The 17,982-nt window shown below is 35.1% G+C and overlaps 1 protein-coding gene across 1 annotated transcript in view; it reads right to left on the bottom strand.

Moving 5' to 3' along the window:
• Positions 1 to 1,477: 1,477 nt before the first annotated feature.
• The window catches only part of LOC105626843 (muscle-specific protein 20-like), a 30,765-nt gene continuing 14,260 nt past the window's right edge, over positions 1,478 to 17,982 (bottom strand). The window contains exons 3-5 of the mRNA XM_012208136.1: positions 8,728 to 8,857; positions 2,343 to 2,463; positions 1,478 to 2,075 (exon numbers count right to left, since the gene is read on the bottom strand). Coding sequence (XP_012063526.1) covers positions 1,884 to 2,075; positions 2,343 to 2,463; positions 8,728 to 8,857 — 443 coding nt within the window. The 3' untranslated portion in view covers positions 1,478 to 1,883. The remainder of the gene's footprint in view (positions 2,076 to 2,342; positions 2,464 to 8,727; positions 8,858 to 17,982) is intronic.

Genomic DNA, 17,982 nt, shown 5'->3' with positions numbered 1-17,982 from the left:
TTTAATTGTTTTATGATTGTTTTATGAATGTAACATTAAGCTGTTCCAATTTACCATACAAATTTGTTTTTTACAAATTTTGCATTCTGCCTTAGAATTCTCTAATAAAATATAATAAAATATTGCATTAAAGATCTGGGTAAGCTATCACTCAGTGTTGCCATTATGTCCTCTCAACACATCACAAACTTTGTGTTACTAAATACGATACAAGGACTATCATGAAAAATTACCGAGAGACATACGAAGGCCAAAAATAGATTCGTATGCTTTACTAAAATGTAAATATTGATATCATACAGTTTAAATTTTTGCTTGATAGCCAGATTCCACTTATCGTTCCACTTATAATTATTCAGTCATTATAAACTCAGAAAAATCTTATAACTATAGTGGATACAAAAAATATTCATACACAGAAGATATCTTTAAAAAAATTTTTAATTTTTGAAAAGTAAAGATAATAAGATAATTAGCAATTTATTAATAAAATAGATTGCATGCTTCTTAATATTTTGACCTAAACAAATATATAGTAATTGAATTATATATTATTTTAAAAATAAGCGAAAATGAAAAACTGTATTATTTGGATGCACAAAAAGTACAGTCGAGAAATTTAGCTTCTATAATTAGGAATACGTACTTTTTTTTATTTAGAACAGAACGTACTCATGGTATAAAATTGCTAATTAATATTTATTGTCTATAAATAAGCGTTACAATTGTTATAAATAAAAATAGCATAAATTTTTATGAATAATATACATAAATGTATGTTAATTCAAATTCAAGCTCAATTTGATAATTTATATAATATTCTTTTTCAAGACTATATCAATTTTCACTCTTTCGAGTGAGATTCCACTCCAATGAATTTAGAAAGTACGTATATCTAAGCGCAAAACGACAGCTCGTATGAAGGGAGAGAGAGAAAGAAAGAGAGGAAAAAAACGGTAATTTCGGATCGGCGGGAACCGGCACTGCGCACGTTCCATCTTAGGATGCTCGCCTGATCCTCGGGGAGCCTCGCGGTGTAGAAACCGGTCAAGGAATGCGTGTAACGCGTGTACGTACACGTCACGCCCACTCGTCGTCCCTGTCACGTACGAGGCTCAACGTTCGCATACGCGCTCCGCTTGCGGTCTATGCGCGTGTTGCGCGTATCGCCGACATCGCCGTGCCGTATACACATTGGCACGCACGTACATACGTCGTACGCTGTGATCTCGAGTCCTCGAGTGTATGCGGAGCGACGACGGTGTGCTGTAACGTGACGCGCGCGCGGACCCGAGACGTGCACGTGCGTCTTCGCGTGCACCGACACGGAACACGCGGCTGAAGACGATTGTCGAGAGCAGAGCGAGCTGCCAGGAAACTAGCAAGAGCGACAAGACTCGCTCTAGGAATTTCGCGGTGGGAGAGAATAGTTTGCCTCGGGATCTCTATTTGAGACGCATCAAGACAAAATAAAAACTTTAGTACTCTCGATGCATTCGTATATTGTGTCTATTGATATATATATTGCTTACTATATTGATTACTTCATAATAAAATACATTTCGTCAGAGATACACTCACGTTAGAAGTAAACGCGCTAAATAAAAATAAAAAATAAACGCAAAATAATAAAAACATGTCTAACATTAAACAGATTTATGCATCGATATTCATTCGCGTAATTTCAACAGATATACGGCTCTTCTAATCACAAAGAATTGTACAATCTTCTTTATTCTTTTTTACGAAAGCAGAAAATTGAACATTTAATTCAATGTTTCTAATAACTGTATGTTACATACGATACGTATATCTATTCAAAAGATCGCGTTACGCAAACAGAATATTTCTAACGGTGATAAAAAAGTGTAAACTTTATTAAATTATTTCCCAAGAAGTATCTTTCTCGTAGCTCCGAAGTTTTGCCCGGCTTGTGTAGCGCCTTTATTGGTACCAGCTTGCAAGCCAATGAGTCCCTCGCCAGCCCTTAGTTGCTCTTCCGTAAAAGCCCTCTTGTTCTCCTCCGCCGGTTTCGGACCTAACCAGGGTCCGCGCCATTCCGGATGCTTATACGTCTATAAATTAGTACAAAAAAAAATCTACATTTTCTTCTTTACTTATTTAATATGATTAAGAAGGTAATACAATCGTAAAGTGCATGCTTATTTTACAAATGTTATCTAAGTACTCCAACTTCAAATTTATAAAATACATGAAATTTGACATATGTTTATTAAAAAGCTTTTCTTGAAGGATCTTCAGATTTTAATGTAAAAGCGTGAATAGTGTAAAAAATTTAGTACAACAGTAATAAGACAACGAGATTATCGTTAATTAATTACCGTCCGTCCAATAGCGAAGATGGTGTTTGTCACTTGAGCGATATTTTTACGTTCAATCAAGTCGACAGCTTGGAAGAGATCAACATCGGGTACTCCGTATTTTACGCAAGCTTTCTGAAATCTGAAAAAGAAATTAAAATACATCTCTTCAATTCAAATGTATATTATATAAACTTATAATTATAGAGAGGTAAAAAAATTTACGTAATTTTAGATGTTCAATTTAATCAAATATTTTGGAAAATTAATGTCGAAGAAATATCGAAGAATCTCTTTGAGGAATTGTAGAGCTCATGGAATAACGTCGAGGACGGTAGCAAGTCAAAGGGAAGACAAAGGCGAGGAAGAAACAAAAGAGAAGCACACTAAGTTCAACTCCTTTATACGGCTGCTCGCCTGGGCTTCGTCTTGAGCAAGTGACGCGCTTCTATTGTTCGGTCGCTAATTATCGCCGCTTGATAATTAACGGATTGTGATTTATGCAACCAGCTGAGAGTGCGATAAGGCGATGGCCTTTGTTCTTCGTGCCGCAGAAATGACGTGTCGCGTGTGCCCGTATACCAGGATAGCAGAATCACTTTCCGTTTTCAACATTGAAGACGGCAACGCCCCGTCAATTACGCCTATCGCTTATCGCGAATGCATTATTCTCGCAAACGTTCCCGAGAGCGTATAAAAAATATGAAAATTCGAACTTTACTTTTTGCAAATTCAAGTGTGTAAAAAGTGACTTTAATATATTATGTGTGTGTGATCAGTTTCCCACGTAAAAACACACTATATTGCATACAATACAAAAATGGATATAAATGTGCAGTGTAGTGTCATTTTTACTCGGAAAACTAAAAAACACACATATTAAAATTACTTTTTCTACGCACTTGGATTTGTAGTGTGTTGTGTAATTTATTTATTACTCCCTTGATGAAAATAAAAATCGGATGTAATGAAAGAATAACAGAAACGTAAACGAAATTTCTTACACTGAAAAAAAAAAATCTTAATTTCAAAGAAATATTTCTTTGCAATTTATTATACAATATCATATTTTCCAAGAAATTTTCAATGATCCAAAGAAATAATTTTTTTAATACGAGTAAAGAAATAACCTTACATTCGTTTACGCAGTGGTTAGCGCAGAAGTTACTTTATCCTTGTTCATCGAGTGTTAAACAAGATTTAAATGATACTCTAAACGAATGCAGTCATATTTCTTTGAAATTAAGATTTTTTTTTTTCAGTGTAGAAGGTGCGAAAATTGGCGAACAATAAAATATAAAAGAAACATTTATGCATCATCAGGGTCTCACATACAATCGCCTTTAATATCTAGTTCTATTTTGGAAGATTCAAATTTTTCAATCTATGTATCTCGCACTGGCAGAACGAAAGGAATCTATTTGATTGTGATCGTGAAAGTATAGAATGTTTTGCGAGATGGTAAATTTTATAAAGACGAATAGAAGAGAAAACGTCTGACATGTTGGAAGTATTTAGCACACGCCAAACATATCACATATAACCTGCTCATTTTGATGTGTTCCTGACGCTCGATGTGTCTTCCGCATATGAGGTATTGAATAACAAAGCGATTTATCGTGTAAGATAGATATTAAACCAATTCAAAGAACAAAACAAACATGTATCTTTCTTAAGTGAGACTTTATTTTTCACAATCTAAATGCGATAACATCGCGAAAAAATAGAAAAATCAAAATATGCTTTTGTAATGTGTACTCTGATATGCCTATTTAATTATAAGAGAAAGAGTCAGAGGGAGCCTTAAGAAAGTGGAAAACATAGGATTTTACATAGCAAATTCAAATATAAACATATATTGAATAGTTATATGTATATTTAATTATATAGAGTAAAAAATGCTCGTATATTTTCTTAAAAATTAACACAATGTCATGGCTTATTTCGAGCTATAAAAAATTAAATTAATTTTAAATATAATCTTTTAATATAATCAACAAACATTTCGGCTTACAAAGCCTTCCTCAGTGCTACAACATAGAAATACAATCTTAAATTAATATAATATTTTAACCAACAATGAATAACGGATACAATGGAAATTTAAAAACCATCAGTAGTGAAGTGTCAAAATATAAAAAAATTCGAACGTCAATAAGTCCCAGATGATAATAAGATAGGAATATTTGGATACTTCAGTCAACAATAGATTAATTATATTCATCAATAAAATAGATTTCACCAAATTCCTCGGTTGAGAATTCAGTTTGTCACAGACTTTATATCAAACGTTTTGGGAATTCATTAATTACAAGTATTTTATGATATTCTGTAGAACAAATAGATTTATTAAGATAATATATTATTAGTGTGAATAAGAGGTACAAAATCAAATAATAACTTACGATAATTTATATAAAATACTGTAATCTAAACTCTCAATCAAAGATCCGGTTAAGTATATTAAAGATACTGCTCGTTTGAAAATTAATTGATGTGAAATGTAAGTCAAATAAAAGTAAGTCAATAAAATCGAATGTATAAACAAATCTGTTCAAAACTTGTGACCATTTATGTTCCCGTATATTGTCAAGTATGTTAAAATAAGAGTTATCCAATAACTCAATATCTTTCATTAAATTTAAACCGTTTTTTTGTTCTTTAATATGTATCATTTCAGAAATATTTCTTTTGTGATATGTATATTTTGTGATATATATATATGTGTAGATAATTCTTTTCAAAATCAAAAATATTAACTTTTTCTCAATCAAAGTCATGATTAGTTTCAGTGATATATTTCGAGATCACTAAGTACTTGGATTGGTCTAATTTATAATTGCGATGTTCTTTAATTCTTATCTGCAATTGTCTCTTCGTTTGGCAACATTCATTGTTGATTAATTTAAAATTGTATTTCTACGTTGTAGCACTGAGGAAGGCTTTGCAAGCCGAAATGTTTATTGATTATATTAATTTAAAGTTAATTTAATTGTAGCTCGAAATAAGCCATGACACTGTGTCAATATTTAATTATATATTTTAAAAATATGAAATATTTGTAGCTAATTTGTAATAAATATAAACATATTATTATTATTATTCATATTTACATAATATAAGATAGATCAAAATATATATTCATATATTAATAATTTGTATAATATTTGTATATACTGATTAAACAACTATTAGATAAATAATATAAAAATCGCGAGGTATCTCATGTGAAATTCATGTGGGAAGAAGAGCGAGAGGAAAAAATAGGAATTTAAAAAATAGACATTATATCGTGTTCCCGCAAGGCTATTTCAAGGCTAGAATCCATGACCTTGCATCGATTAAGCGCGGTCCGCAACCTGTTGCGCTCGCTGAGCTCGTCGAGCGTGAGGCAGGTCAGTGCTTACGAGCAGTCCGTTTATCAGAGTTGCATGAGGGGACTTCGCGCTACGCTGCAACACGCGAATCCCTCCTCGCCGCGCCGTGCAGCGGTACATATATACATACATGTGCAGATCTTACCGTCACTGCGTCACTGCATTCCGCGAAGACGCGACGCACGGTACGTTTCGCGCGTCAGCGATGGTCCGATGGTGGCGGTATATTCACCTTCACCGGGATCATACTACTCGCGTAGAAAGGGAGTAACGCGGAGTGGCCGCGCTGCGCATCGTTCGCCCCACTACCTCCGGGACGCGCTCTTAAACATTCAAAACGCGCCAAACGCCAAAGAAGCGCGACATGCGCACGCCGCACGGCAATGCGCCTGACATGACGGCGAGAAGCGCGAGACAGTGCAGGACGTGCGCGATGTGACCGAAACGCGTAAGCGCGTGGAAACGTTTCATTCGGCGAAGCCGCGGTGGTGGGATTACAGGTTGATTTGAAGACTTCAAGATGTGGAGCTTTCAAGATATGGCTTCCCCTTTCCCCTTGGAAGACTAAACAAGATTACGTTTACGTGGCACGCCTAATCGGGTTTAATAATATCCGTAATTATAAAACTGACCAATCACAGTTATTCTTCAGAGAAATAGCTGTGATTGATCGTAATTATATACTATGTAATTGATCATTAAATTCATTTTTTACATATGATACTATGATCTCTAGATCGATTTTTCGTTTATCATACAGCAAGGCTTTTTAAACTTGTTAATTGATTGCAAGACAGAGAAGTTCTTGGATCTCTCTCTCTCTTGAGCAAGCAGTAGACTTGAAAAGACTTGTCGTACGATGCAAGAAATATCGGCTTTAAGCGGATTGAAAATTCATAGAGAGAACAAGAACGCGCGCATCTTTCCCAAGGAAGGAGATGATCCAGGTAGCCATGAGTATCCAGAGAGAGAAGAACCGTCACGTTTGCAGAGATCGGACGCCAGTAATTTGACAACCAAAAGGTAAATCTCTTTTATCTTGAGTGATAAAAGGGGAGAATGCGGAAAAGCGCAATTTTATGAGCTATTCGAGGGTGCGCTTCTTTTTGCGTTATCCTAAAATCACCTCCTCGCAGGCAAATACTTCATCAGGATTGTAGCAATGTGCTACAAGCGTTCGACTTGGATACCCTATTTTCGGGTTGCGGCCACGTCGCAGATGTACATATTATACATACATATATGTATATTGTGCCAAGCTTGTGCTTATATCATCGTGCGACACAAAAAGCTAGCGACACAAAAAGCTTGAAGATAAAAGAATTTAAATCCCGGAAAGGAAAATGTACACACATTATAGAATTTACAAGACATGGGAAACTGCGATTGCAATGATCATTAAAAATTCCTTTGATCAATTTTTAATTAACATTAGATCTTCTGGACTAATCGTCACTTGATAATTTGCATTGCGCTAATTTTATATGCAAATGTAATTCAAAGAATTATTAATATGTATAAAAAAAACATGAGAAACGTGATGTGACATAAAAATTCATAGCTTTCTGTCTTCCGCGCGTTCGATAACAGTTACGCTACGCGTCTCTACATATATCTATCAGTGTTTTCACTTTCATCGCGCTCCAATGTATAGTCGATGGTCCCGACCTCAGACTTTGTCGGTTCTCGGCTGCCAGGCGAGTAGGATGCAGTAGGAGCCGGGGGATCCATCATCGCCGGGGCGTTTCGCGCGTAATCGTTCCGGCTGGTGATATTGCGCGACTCTCGAAACGAGAGAGTCTCGCGAGAGGGTCAACAATCTCTCGACTCGCGACGTCGGTCCGAACGGTCGTTGATCGGCGTTGTCGATATTCCGCAGTCGAGAAACTGACGCAAAACACTGTCGATTGCGTAAAGTCGACGACGGATTAGGGGACCATAAACAAGCAGAAGGCGCGTCGCCGAAGCGGGACACACCATCGCGCCATCCATGAGAAAATTATCTGCGTCGAGACTCGTTGACGTGGAATATCTTTTGTTACATTGAAAAAAAAATCATTAAATCTTAATGCACATTTCTTTGAATAGTGAATAAACATTTAATTAGAATAAATAAATATTTACTTAAAAAAAATGATATAAATCAAATTAATAATTTTCATATCAAATAAATATATGCTTGCATTTATAATACTTCGAACTATTCAAACAAAATTATTAAAATTTAAATGTTTGAATGGCTCAATAATACAAAATATAAATAATAAGGAGCATACAGCCACGACGACAGATGTTAAAACGAAAATAATATATTTATTATTATTATATAAGAAAACGACGTTTCGGTCAAGATTTGACCATCATCAGTACATAGAAAACAATAAAGAATTATAAACAAGTTTTTTAATTAAAAACGCAAAATCGCTAGTCAAAGAAATATTAATATAACATCAAAATGACAAAGAAAGAAGTGCAAAATATTTAAAAAATTATCGCAAGTCAAAAAGATAGTAACAAATTCTTTTTCTTTCCAATCGCTTGTGGTACGTTAATTGAATAAGATAAAGTCCAGAGAATGAAATTTACCAACAAAAATATATATTAAAAAAGGAAAAAAAGAAAAAAATTTTTTATAATCTGGGCAACTAATTATTATTATAAAAAATTATTAAAATTTATTTTTTGTTTTTTACAGTAAAAAAGCGAATATTGAATCTTACGAAATAAAGCCTAATAAAAACCAATAAAGTTACTAATTAGAAATACGAGTAAATTAATTTGATAATTATGAGATAGAGGATTTTTCTCTATCTCATGTTAAAAACAGCTCATTATTGACAAAAAATTTACAGCGAAACTGTACTACTTTAGTTAATCTCAAATTAATGTTAATTATTCAGAGAATTTTAGGATACAGTTTTATTTCATTGTTATCACATTACAATGTTACTCATCTATACTCTGTAAATGATTTCTGATATTTTCATGATCGTGTTTATTGTTCTTCAAATTCATAATGTAATACTCACTGATTAAGATTATCCATCATCTTGTAATCTCCACCGGAAGTATTGATCTTCGAGATCAGGCCAGGCTGCAATTTATTCATGAGCATGCAGAGCAGAACACCATCCCTCAAAGCATCTTCGTAACTCACGCCTATAAGCACGTATACATTACATTTTATCGTTTAGAATAAATAGATATAATCTTTACACTTAACTAAACAAAAATATATATATATTGGCAGCAATTTAAAGTCTACAATTTAAATACAATAAAAATTATTAGACATTCGATTCAGAAAATTGTTTTATCAAATGTACAAAGAATAATTAAATGAATGATATATGTATACTCCCCCTCGTAAATTAAATTTTTTATTTTATATTGTTATATTGTTGTATTTTATATTGTTCTTTAATTCTTTATAATAACATGGGTTCAGTGCCGAAATCGAAAAAGGGCAATGTTTGATTCCTTAATATGCAGGATCGCTTTTCCAAGTGGGTGGATCTACGATCTTTGCGAATTACGACCACCGCACCGGCACTTATGCAAGTTATCACTGAATGCATTATTTTACGCTATGGATGCCCCAAAATTATAATATCCGATAATGGAACGCAGTTTAAATCAGCGCAACTCGAGAAACTCCTCATCGCTCACATGTATATACGTCAGCATATACGCCGCAATGTAACTCCGAACGAATAAACCGCATCGACAAGACGATGATAGCGCAATATGTCGACCGAAATCATTGGAGCTGAGATGAACGCATCCGCGAGCTGCAATTCGCGTACAATTCCGTGATTCATGACGCTATCGGATACATACCGGCGTATCAATCTAGGATGCGAACTGTCACTGTGAACGCGAAAAACGCATATAAAGACCCCCGCGCCCCCGCCACCACCGACCGTCTGGAAGAGGCATACAAGATGAGAATTAACCTCACACAAGTCTTTCAAAGGTAGCAGAAATACTACGACGAAAGCCGTGGAAACCGCAGATAGGGGATCAAGTATATAAATAAGAGTATCTCTTAACTAATAAAGCGGCGGCCTTCAACGCCAAATTAGTACCAAAATATAAAGGGCTTCTCAAGGTACGACACATAGTGTCATTCGTTATCTTCTGCACGACCAAAGCGGCCAATGGATTAGGAACGGCTATATTAAAGATTTAAAGCCCACCTCCTCCGACAACAAGTCATTGGGTAGTAAGTTAAAATGTTAAAAAAGTTAAAAAAAAGTTAAAAAGTTAATAACTTTTAACTTAACTTAATTTTAAGTTAATTTTAAATGCATTAATTTTTAACTTAATTTAGTTACTTTTAATTTATTAACTTTTTTAAATTAAAATTTTTTCTATATCTCTTAATATAATGCAAATATTTTTTTTCTATAAAGTCAAACATAGAGAATTAATTTAGAAAAAGTTCAATGATTTTATGATAAGAGATCTGTAATAAGAGTCACCATACGGTAGTCAATTTTTATTGATTCGCTAGAGTTTTTTCCCGCTTATATTTAAATCACACTAATTTTATGCATCATAAACGTTATATTTTAGAAACATAAATATGAAATGAGCCTTAGATGAAGAATTGTAGAACAGTACTGCACATCCATCCATTTTATAAATTTTTACATATATTTTTTATAACAAATATCTAGTCAATGTAATCATCGTATCATCAGTCAATGTAGTTAACGTAAATATGCATGAACAGACGTTTCAGAAGTTAAAGAAAGTTAGATATAGATTAAAGAAAGAGAAATAATGCAAATATATACCTTTCTCTTTTCGTTTTGACAAAAACGCCTTGGTGTGGCTCTTATTATATATAAGTAATTTACATGTGAATATAAAATTAAATTTACCTAATAATCTATATTTGTAAGTGTTATTTAAAATAATTTCATTTAAAAAAAAATTGAGATATTCTGATCTCAAAAATAATTTTTTTTTAAATTAACTTTTTTTTAAACTTAAGTTAATTCAACTTTTATTAAGTTAATTCTTTATTCAACTTTTAACTTAATTTTATTAATTTTATAAGCCATTAATTAAACCTTTAACTTAATTTAGTTTAAAAAACACATTAACTTGCCCAAAATCCTGAAAAGACCTACCCTTACCTCACACGTCGAAACCGATACCGAAAGTTTACAATGTAAACATGAACGAAAGCAGTCACAACATCGAGAACAAAGGCGATGACTAATAACAATAAAAGCTTGTTATGAATAAGAGCAAATATTCGTCATTTGATAGCGAGATGTCGATGAATACAGGTGATTTTCTCGATGCGTTTAAAAAATTCCTCCAAGAGGAATTTTTATGATCTAGCCAATCCGGGCACAAGTCAAACGGTTAAAAGGTCGAGGAACCGGCAGCCGCCTATTCACCGTTGCGGGAACACATGCTATAGGTATGGTGCAGCCCTCAGACCAGCAAGAAAGAGAAAAGCTGGTTTGGCTGACTATCCCGCCGCCTCCACTACCACCGAGAAAGCCGAAAAAACAGGTGAAACCCAGCCGCCTGGAATTGTAGCCAGCACGTCCAGTAGGCTACCATCTCTGCCGATCCCTGTGGAAATCGAGCCTGGACACGTCGTCGACGTTCCGCGCTTTGCCGCGCATGTCTCGCGCCAGTACAAGACTCGCTTGGGAGGAATCCGCTGGCATATTTGATTTAATACAAATGGCACTGTAAGGTGGATTAAGAAGAAGTAAACACGCTTTAAGTTCAGGCACAGCTTAAGGAGGAGAGAGATGTAACGATGCACCCTCACACGCATCGTTCTCGGCCGAATGCCACTGCATCAACCTTGCGTTGTTGTCAGTGATGAGGACGCAGTGCGCCCGCACTTAAATCAAAAGCATAATTCACAGGTCGTTCCGCCGGAGTTACCTGAATTCCGCCAATCTAATGTAAAGTTTGTCGAAACGTCAAAGAAGTGTGAACAAAAAATTTTAACGCTTCTTAAACATTTGATTTTCTATTGAACTCTTAGTCTTGAATATTCATACACTCTCAACGAATTCTCCCTAAACGCTCCGTAAAGTGTGCCCAAAACACATCTGGTCACATTTTCTACATGTTTTAAAATTTTTTTTCATTCAACGTTTCTCATACTCTTCTCAACACTCCGTAAAGAATGCATGGAGCGTACTGATATACTTCCTAAACACTTCATTTATTAGTACTTCATCTATAATACGCTTCTTATACGTTCGGCAAAAAGTACACTGAGCATTCAAAACACTTTGTGTACGCTTCCAGGATATTGACATAAAAAAATTTATTTTAAAACGGAACGTCATTGAGCTGTACAGCGAACGTAAACGTCGAACGTCACGAAATGTCTATATTCGTTGAGTAGTACCGTACCACAGAGAGACTTAGCGAGAATTAATCTTGAATTTAAAAAATCGCACAGACTAGGATAAAAGCATTGAAAGATTTTTCAGTTGTGTTCTAATGAAATAATTTTTAGAAGTGAACCCCTACGGCTCCAAGAAGAAAGCGTAGCTTTTTTTAGATATTTATCGGTGAAATGAAATATATTTTAAAACATCATTTGCTTATCAAGGATCTCGATTACATTTCATTCATGTTCGTCTAAGAACTCGACGAATGCCGTTTATGTTTTTTAGACTAATTACGCTCCGTTTAACGAACATTCTGCTCGTGTTTGCCGAAGAATTTATCTATTTTTATTTATGTTTCTTTAGTTGACGCTTCTTTTACGTTCCAATTTCGCTTCTTACGAGTTTCATTTATGTTTCATTTTCTGTTACTCCCTTTTTACACTTCCTTTACACTCCAATTAATGCTTTATTGACACTCGCTTTATGTTTTATTTTTATCAGAGTATCCTTCTCATGTACACTTCTCTAAATAAATGCTGACAATTAGGTATATAACCACATCAAAAGCTTGAGAACGATTGAACCCAGGTCTATATATGTGTATATTTATATATGAATATACATATATAGTATATACGAATATACATATAGTATATAACTATAAAGTATCGTTATTCTGAAAAAATAGTTGTTCATTTTAGGCTTTTCTTTTTGACTTTTTAGCATCATTCATCTTTCTTTCTCTTCTTTCCTCCTAGAGAAAAAAGGAAGAAAGTTGAACTGCCAAGAGTTCAGCCAAGAACAGATCTTTTATTAAATTAATTTTGTCTTTATTTCTTTTCATAAAGAATATGTTCAAAAAATTTAAGTTAAGAAATTCAAGTTAAATATTTTATACGTTTCACTTAAATAGATATATTTTTTTTAAAGAAATAAAAGCAAATTAAATTAATTTAATAATTTTTTTCAGCATAGATAATAATACATTATTTAATATGTTGGAACGGTATGTACATTTAACTCTTAATATTACATTGAAAGAAAAGATTGGCTAAATATGACATATCATTTTTAATTTCATTTCAATGATGCAACATCCCAAGTCAGGACCAAGCTTACCTCTCGTACGTAGTGCGCACGCAGGTTGTACACAAACATATCTATAATTTAACTGGTTCTGAACGGCAGTTTTGAAAGGTTTTCTTGGCAATAAATATTCTTGGTGGTTTGCCAGACCGCTGAAGAAGAGCTACGAGTGTGAAAATTTCTTGAATCTGCCAGAGATCGAATCCAAGTCTCTTAGCATGGTAGACTCGCGCGCTGTTTATGTTACGCTCGTGTTCATCATTTTTAATTGACTGCAGCAATTTTTGATTAAGCGGGAACACAGACTCTTATAACGCAACACGTAATGCATAAGAAAATGTTCCAATCAAATGTTCCAATCCTTCGTTTCCTTTATTTTTTCATAAAATAAAGAATTCTGATTGGTTGGATTTCTTATGTCTTATGTTATGCATTATGCAAGAGTGTGCTCCTCGCTTTAGCCTATCGAAATCCTATATTGATATTGCGGGATAGACTAATGCAACCAAAAATTGGCTACTGCAACCAATTAAAAGTGCTATGCCATATTTTATCATCTAATTTGTTACAGCAATCAATCTTCTTTTTCAGTGTAAAGATGCACCGGATCATAAAATTACTGAATATTGCATATCACGCTGTATGCACGAGTACACGAGAACATGCCATTAAGATCACTGTTAGAAATGTAACCACGAGCTTTCTTTACATGTAAATGAAGTTCGTGGTTATGAACGAAATTAAAAATAATGAATGATATAATTGAAAATTAAGTTACAGTAATTACTTAAATGTAATGAACGTGTACATTAAATTTATGAAATCTAATGTACTTTTAATAAAATTTTATGAAAAATACATTAAATTTCATAAATTTTCATGAAAAATATATCAAATTTTATGTATATGTATACAAATATATTTTTTAGTTATAAATACATTAAATTTAATGTAATGTCATGAAATTAAGTTCAAATTGTGTAACTTAAAATTTAATGAAATTTAAGAACATTTCTAATGATAGTACACTCGCGATGACTCGCGTTTGCACAGCTTAATTTACCAAAATTGTAACACCGATGTTATGAAACTGACCAATCATAACTATTCCTCTGAAAAATGGAATAACTATTATTGTAGTTTTATAATAATTTTATAATAACTATAATTTTATATAACTATAATTATAACTTTGATGTAAACTGAGTCATGTAAACATAGTCTATATCATCTAAAAACAAGTCTCATTGCATGTTCAATGATACTCTCACTTCCCTCTCCCACCAATGAGAAAAAACTTTTGATTACGTATCTATCATAGTCACACATACAGAAAAAATGAACACAAAATAGACACAATCTAACACAACTCATTACTATATCTCTTCAATTCACCATGACAGATTGACAAATGTTTACGAAAGTTGAAGTCTTTTCATGACTCTATAGTCTATCTTTCAAAACAGTAGAAAATTATATAACATTTTTTTCACAATATTCACAATATAATTCGTTCATCTTCCTTTATCTAAAACACCTTATTGTGCTTTATTTACATTTGCTCATTACAAAGTATTATAAAGAAAACCGTCACGCTTATCAGCCGCATTTACATGGAGAAAGCCTCGAGAGAAAAGGAGAGCGATTTCGCCTGCGAAAAGAATGTTGATGACCACGGCGGCACCAGGATCGCAGAAGCGACGTCCTTTCTTCCCGCGACTATCGCCGAAAACCGCGCGCGGTTCCCGGGGTGCCGAGTGAGAGGAGCAGAGGCTTGCGCGATAGAGCCGAACTTTGACTTTCGCGCGGTGCGGTGCATCCGGCGGCTTTTTATCAACTCGCCACGTGCTTTCTCTGCCATCGGCCATTTTTTCGCTCGATACACCACGCGCTAAGTGGAAATGCCCCTACCACTATCCATCGCGACCCGCCCAGTCGGGGGGATCGAACGGATTCACCGCGAAATAATAACTGCGAACGATCGGGTTGGATGTGCAACCAGCGTTCGCTCATGGCACCCCATTATGCCAAGAGGCAAGCCAAGGGGGCATGGCATTTTTTGTCACATCGGACGAAGAATCAGGAAAGGCTGACCGCGTCTTGCGAGTGCGCACACTTTTTGCTCGCTTTGATCGGCGAACGCGACGCCACCGCACGCCGCCGCCGCTGCCGCCGCCGTCGGCGTCTTCCCCGTCGGTGGCCGGCGGCCTCCGGCGCATCCGGACGTCTCGCCGCGACGCGATGCGCGGCCCGTCGCCATTCGAAAGACACGACGCGTCTCGGGCTCCTAGGGGCGCAGCCCGTCGCAAGAGCTGTGCGTACCGCGTCACTGTCATTGCGTTTTTTTGTCGTTGCCTCCCTCCGTCGCCCCCTCCTCCCCCTCCTCCCTTCCTCCCCTTACGTCAGCGATACAACTAGTGTATCGATGTATCCAATCTATCGGCGCGCGACGCTGCCGTCGGCCGCCACCTCTGCCGCCACCGCTCCCACCACCATTGCTACGGCAAATTGTATCGACGCATCCCGAAGCAACAGTTGGCATAACTCCTCCATCCCCTCATCTTCATATGAATTTTCCAATAACCACGAGAACGGATTAATCGCGTCAATGCGTTTCCCCAGTGTCTAATTTTCGTCTGTATTATATAAATTAGCTAAAGCCTTAGGTCGAAAGCACACTCTTATGCGTAACGCATAATGCATAATGCATAATGCATAAGAAAATGGACCAATCAAAGTCATTTCCTCCCTTTTTATGAAATAAAAGATTCTGACTGATTTTCTCATGTCTTATATGCATTAAGTGTTATATACTTATATAAAAAAAAAGGTCTATGCTCCGTCTTTTACGTGTGGACACAGAATCGCTTTCGGATTTGGAGGTCTCTCTGATTGTGAATCTTATCGAATCGAAATACAGAAATAATGTCATCATGCTCGTCGCAATAATTTAGATAAGACACAATAACGAAATCTCGCAGATAACTTTGGATATCGCGTGAATAATTTGTTTTAGTACTTTAAAATGTTTTAACATAGCGAAAACTACGAAGCAGAAATCACCTGTAATCCAATAAAAGTACGAGCACTAGAATAAAAAGTTTCGTCATTACAGGAGTAGATAATGTAAAATAATGAGTAATGAGAAGAAAGCTGCACGCAATTTACGATTTTGTTTTATCCTTCTGAATGCGTTACGATCGCTGTATTTAGATTTACACGAGAATATCAACTAATTTCTCACATCTATGGTTTCCTCTTAATGTTATGTATTTTCTATATATTATAATTTTACATGTAATATTTACTTTCAAAGTACATTCTTGACTTTGAAGAACTCTTCAAAAAACTTGGACAAAATTTTTCTTTTATTTATAATTCACAAAAGAGTTATAACAGAGAAATGATTTTTACAAGACCGAATGATCATTTTTTTTATTTCCAAGATTTTTCAAATTAAAATATATTCTTGGGAACTTTTCTGTTTTAATATCGCTGGAATTACAGAATCAGATTTTTACGTCGGATTCTGTGATTACAGCGATATTAAAACAAAAGAAAGTTGCAGAAATGTATATTTTAATTTGAAAAATCTTGGAAATAAAAGAAACAATGACATTTTCAACGATATGCGACAAGACATTTGCTGTTATTACGCGATAATAGAATTTTACGTTATGAAATTTAGAGGATTTTCGGGCGCGGGAGGACATGTGCCAACTGTCTAAAAGACTACTAGCCTGATCCTGCAAGGACGATGCGTCACGTGGTTTTGAATTGGTGGGGATCGCGCTAAAACGCCTACCCCGAAATCTGCTCGCCTAGTACGCGGCTGGTCGTACACTTGAATTCTCGATTGACGAGCTATCGACAGGCGATTGGTTCCGGATGGCCTATCACAATCCTGATTAGCGCTAATTATTACGACGTAGAAAGTAATGTTCCATTGATTGTCGTTATCAAATTTCGATATGATCCAATTTAATGTTTCTGAAGACGCACGTGTCATTTTTTTCTTCTTAGAGTTCTGTTTACGATCATTTGCATTTAATTAAAATTTACTTTTTCGAGATAATTTGGAAAGAGAATTGATCGGAGAGAAGAACGAGACCTGTTGCTTGTTTTGTGTAGCGCAGGCGGTTCTATTGGTATCAGGGACATATTACGCGCTTCCGTTCGCGTTTCCGTTTTCTCCGAACCTCCCGTTTTACTTCTTCACTCGAGTCTCACGTTCCTCAAGAACCTTAGAGACAACCATGGTCTCCTCATGAACGAGACGCGCACGAAGTGAACGCCAAAAAGTGAGAGACCAACTATAATATAGTATAATATAAACGAAATGTAATTTCTATGATAAAGTCTATTTCTATGATAGAATAAAAGTTTCGCAAACGTTCTTTACAAATATATAATACGCATCTAAATTACACTGAAAGGCTTTTGTTAATTTAGCAAGCCACCAGTACTTTTAACCGGTGATCGATAAATATGTGACAACAAATTTTGTTGTTGTGTCTTTGCTGCTAGTTGTCTGCTATACCAATCAATTATTAGTAACAGAAGCAAACTATCTAGAATCTAACCTATTTTTTGGATAGACTTTAGGTTTACATAGAACTCGTTTACGTAAATGATCGTGGAGTCGTGTAGGAAACCGACCAAGTATAGTTAAATGTAAGGAGAATATATTTGAAATATTTGATTAGAATTGGTCAATTTCTTACGATTTGGAATCCTGCAATCGTCTACGATTTATATATATATATATATATATATATATATATATATATATATATAACTACTTATTAGTTAGTA

The sequence above is a fragment of the Atta cephalotes genome, assembly GCF_000143395.1.
Source record: "Atta cephalotes unplaced genomic scaffold scaffold00006, whole genome shotgun sequence".
Taxonomy (NCBI): domain Eukaryota; kingdom Metazoa; phylum Arthropoda; class Insecta; order Hymenoptera; family Formicidae; genus Atta; species Atta cephalotes.
The sequence above is the reverse complement of the archived record's forward strand: the minus strand, read 5'-3'. Positions and strand labels throughout refer to the sequence as shown.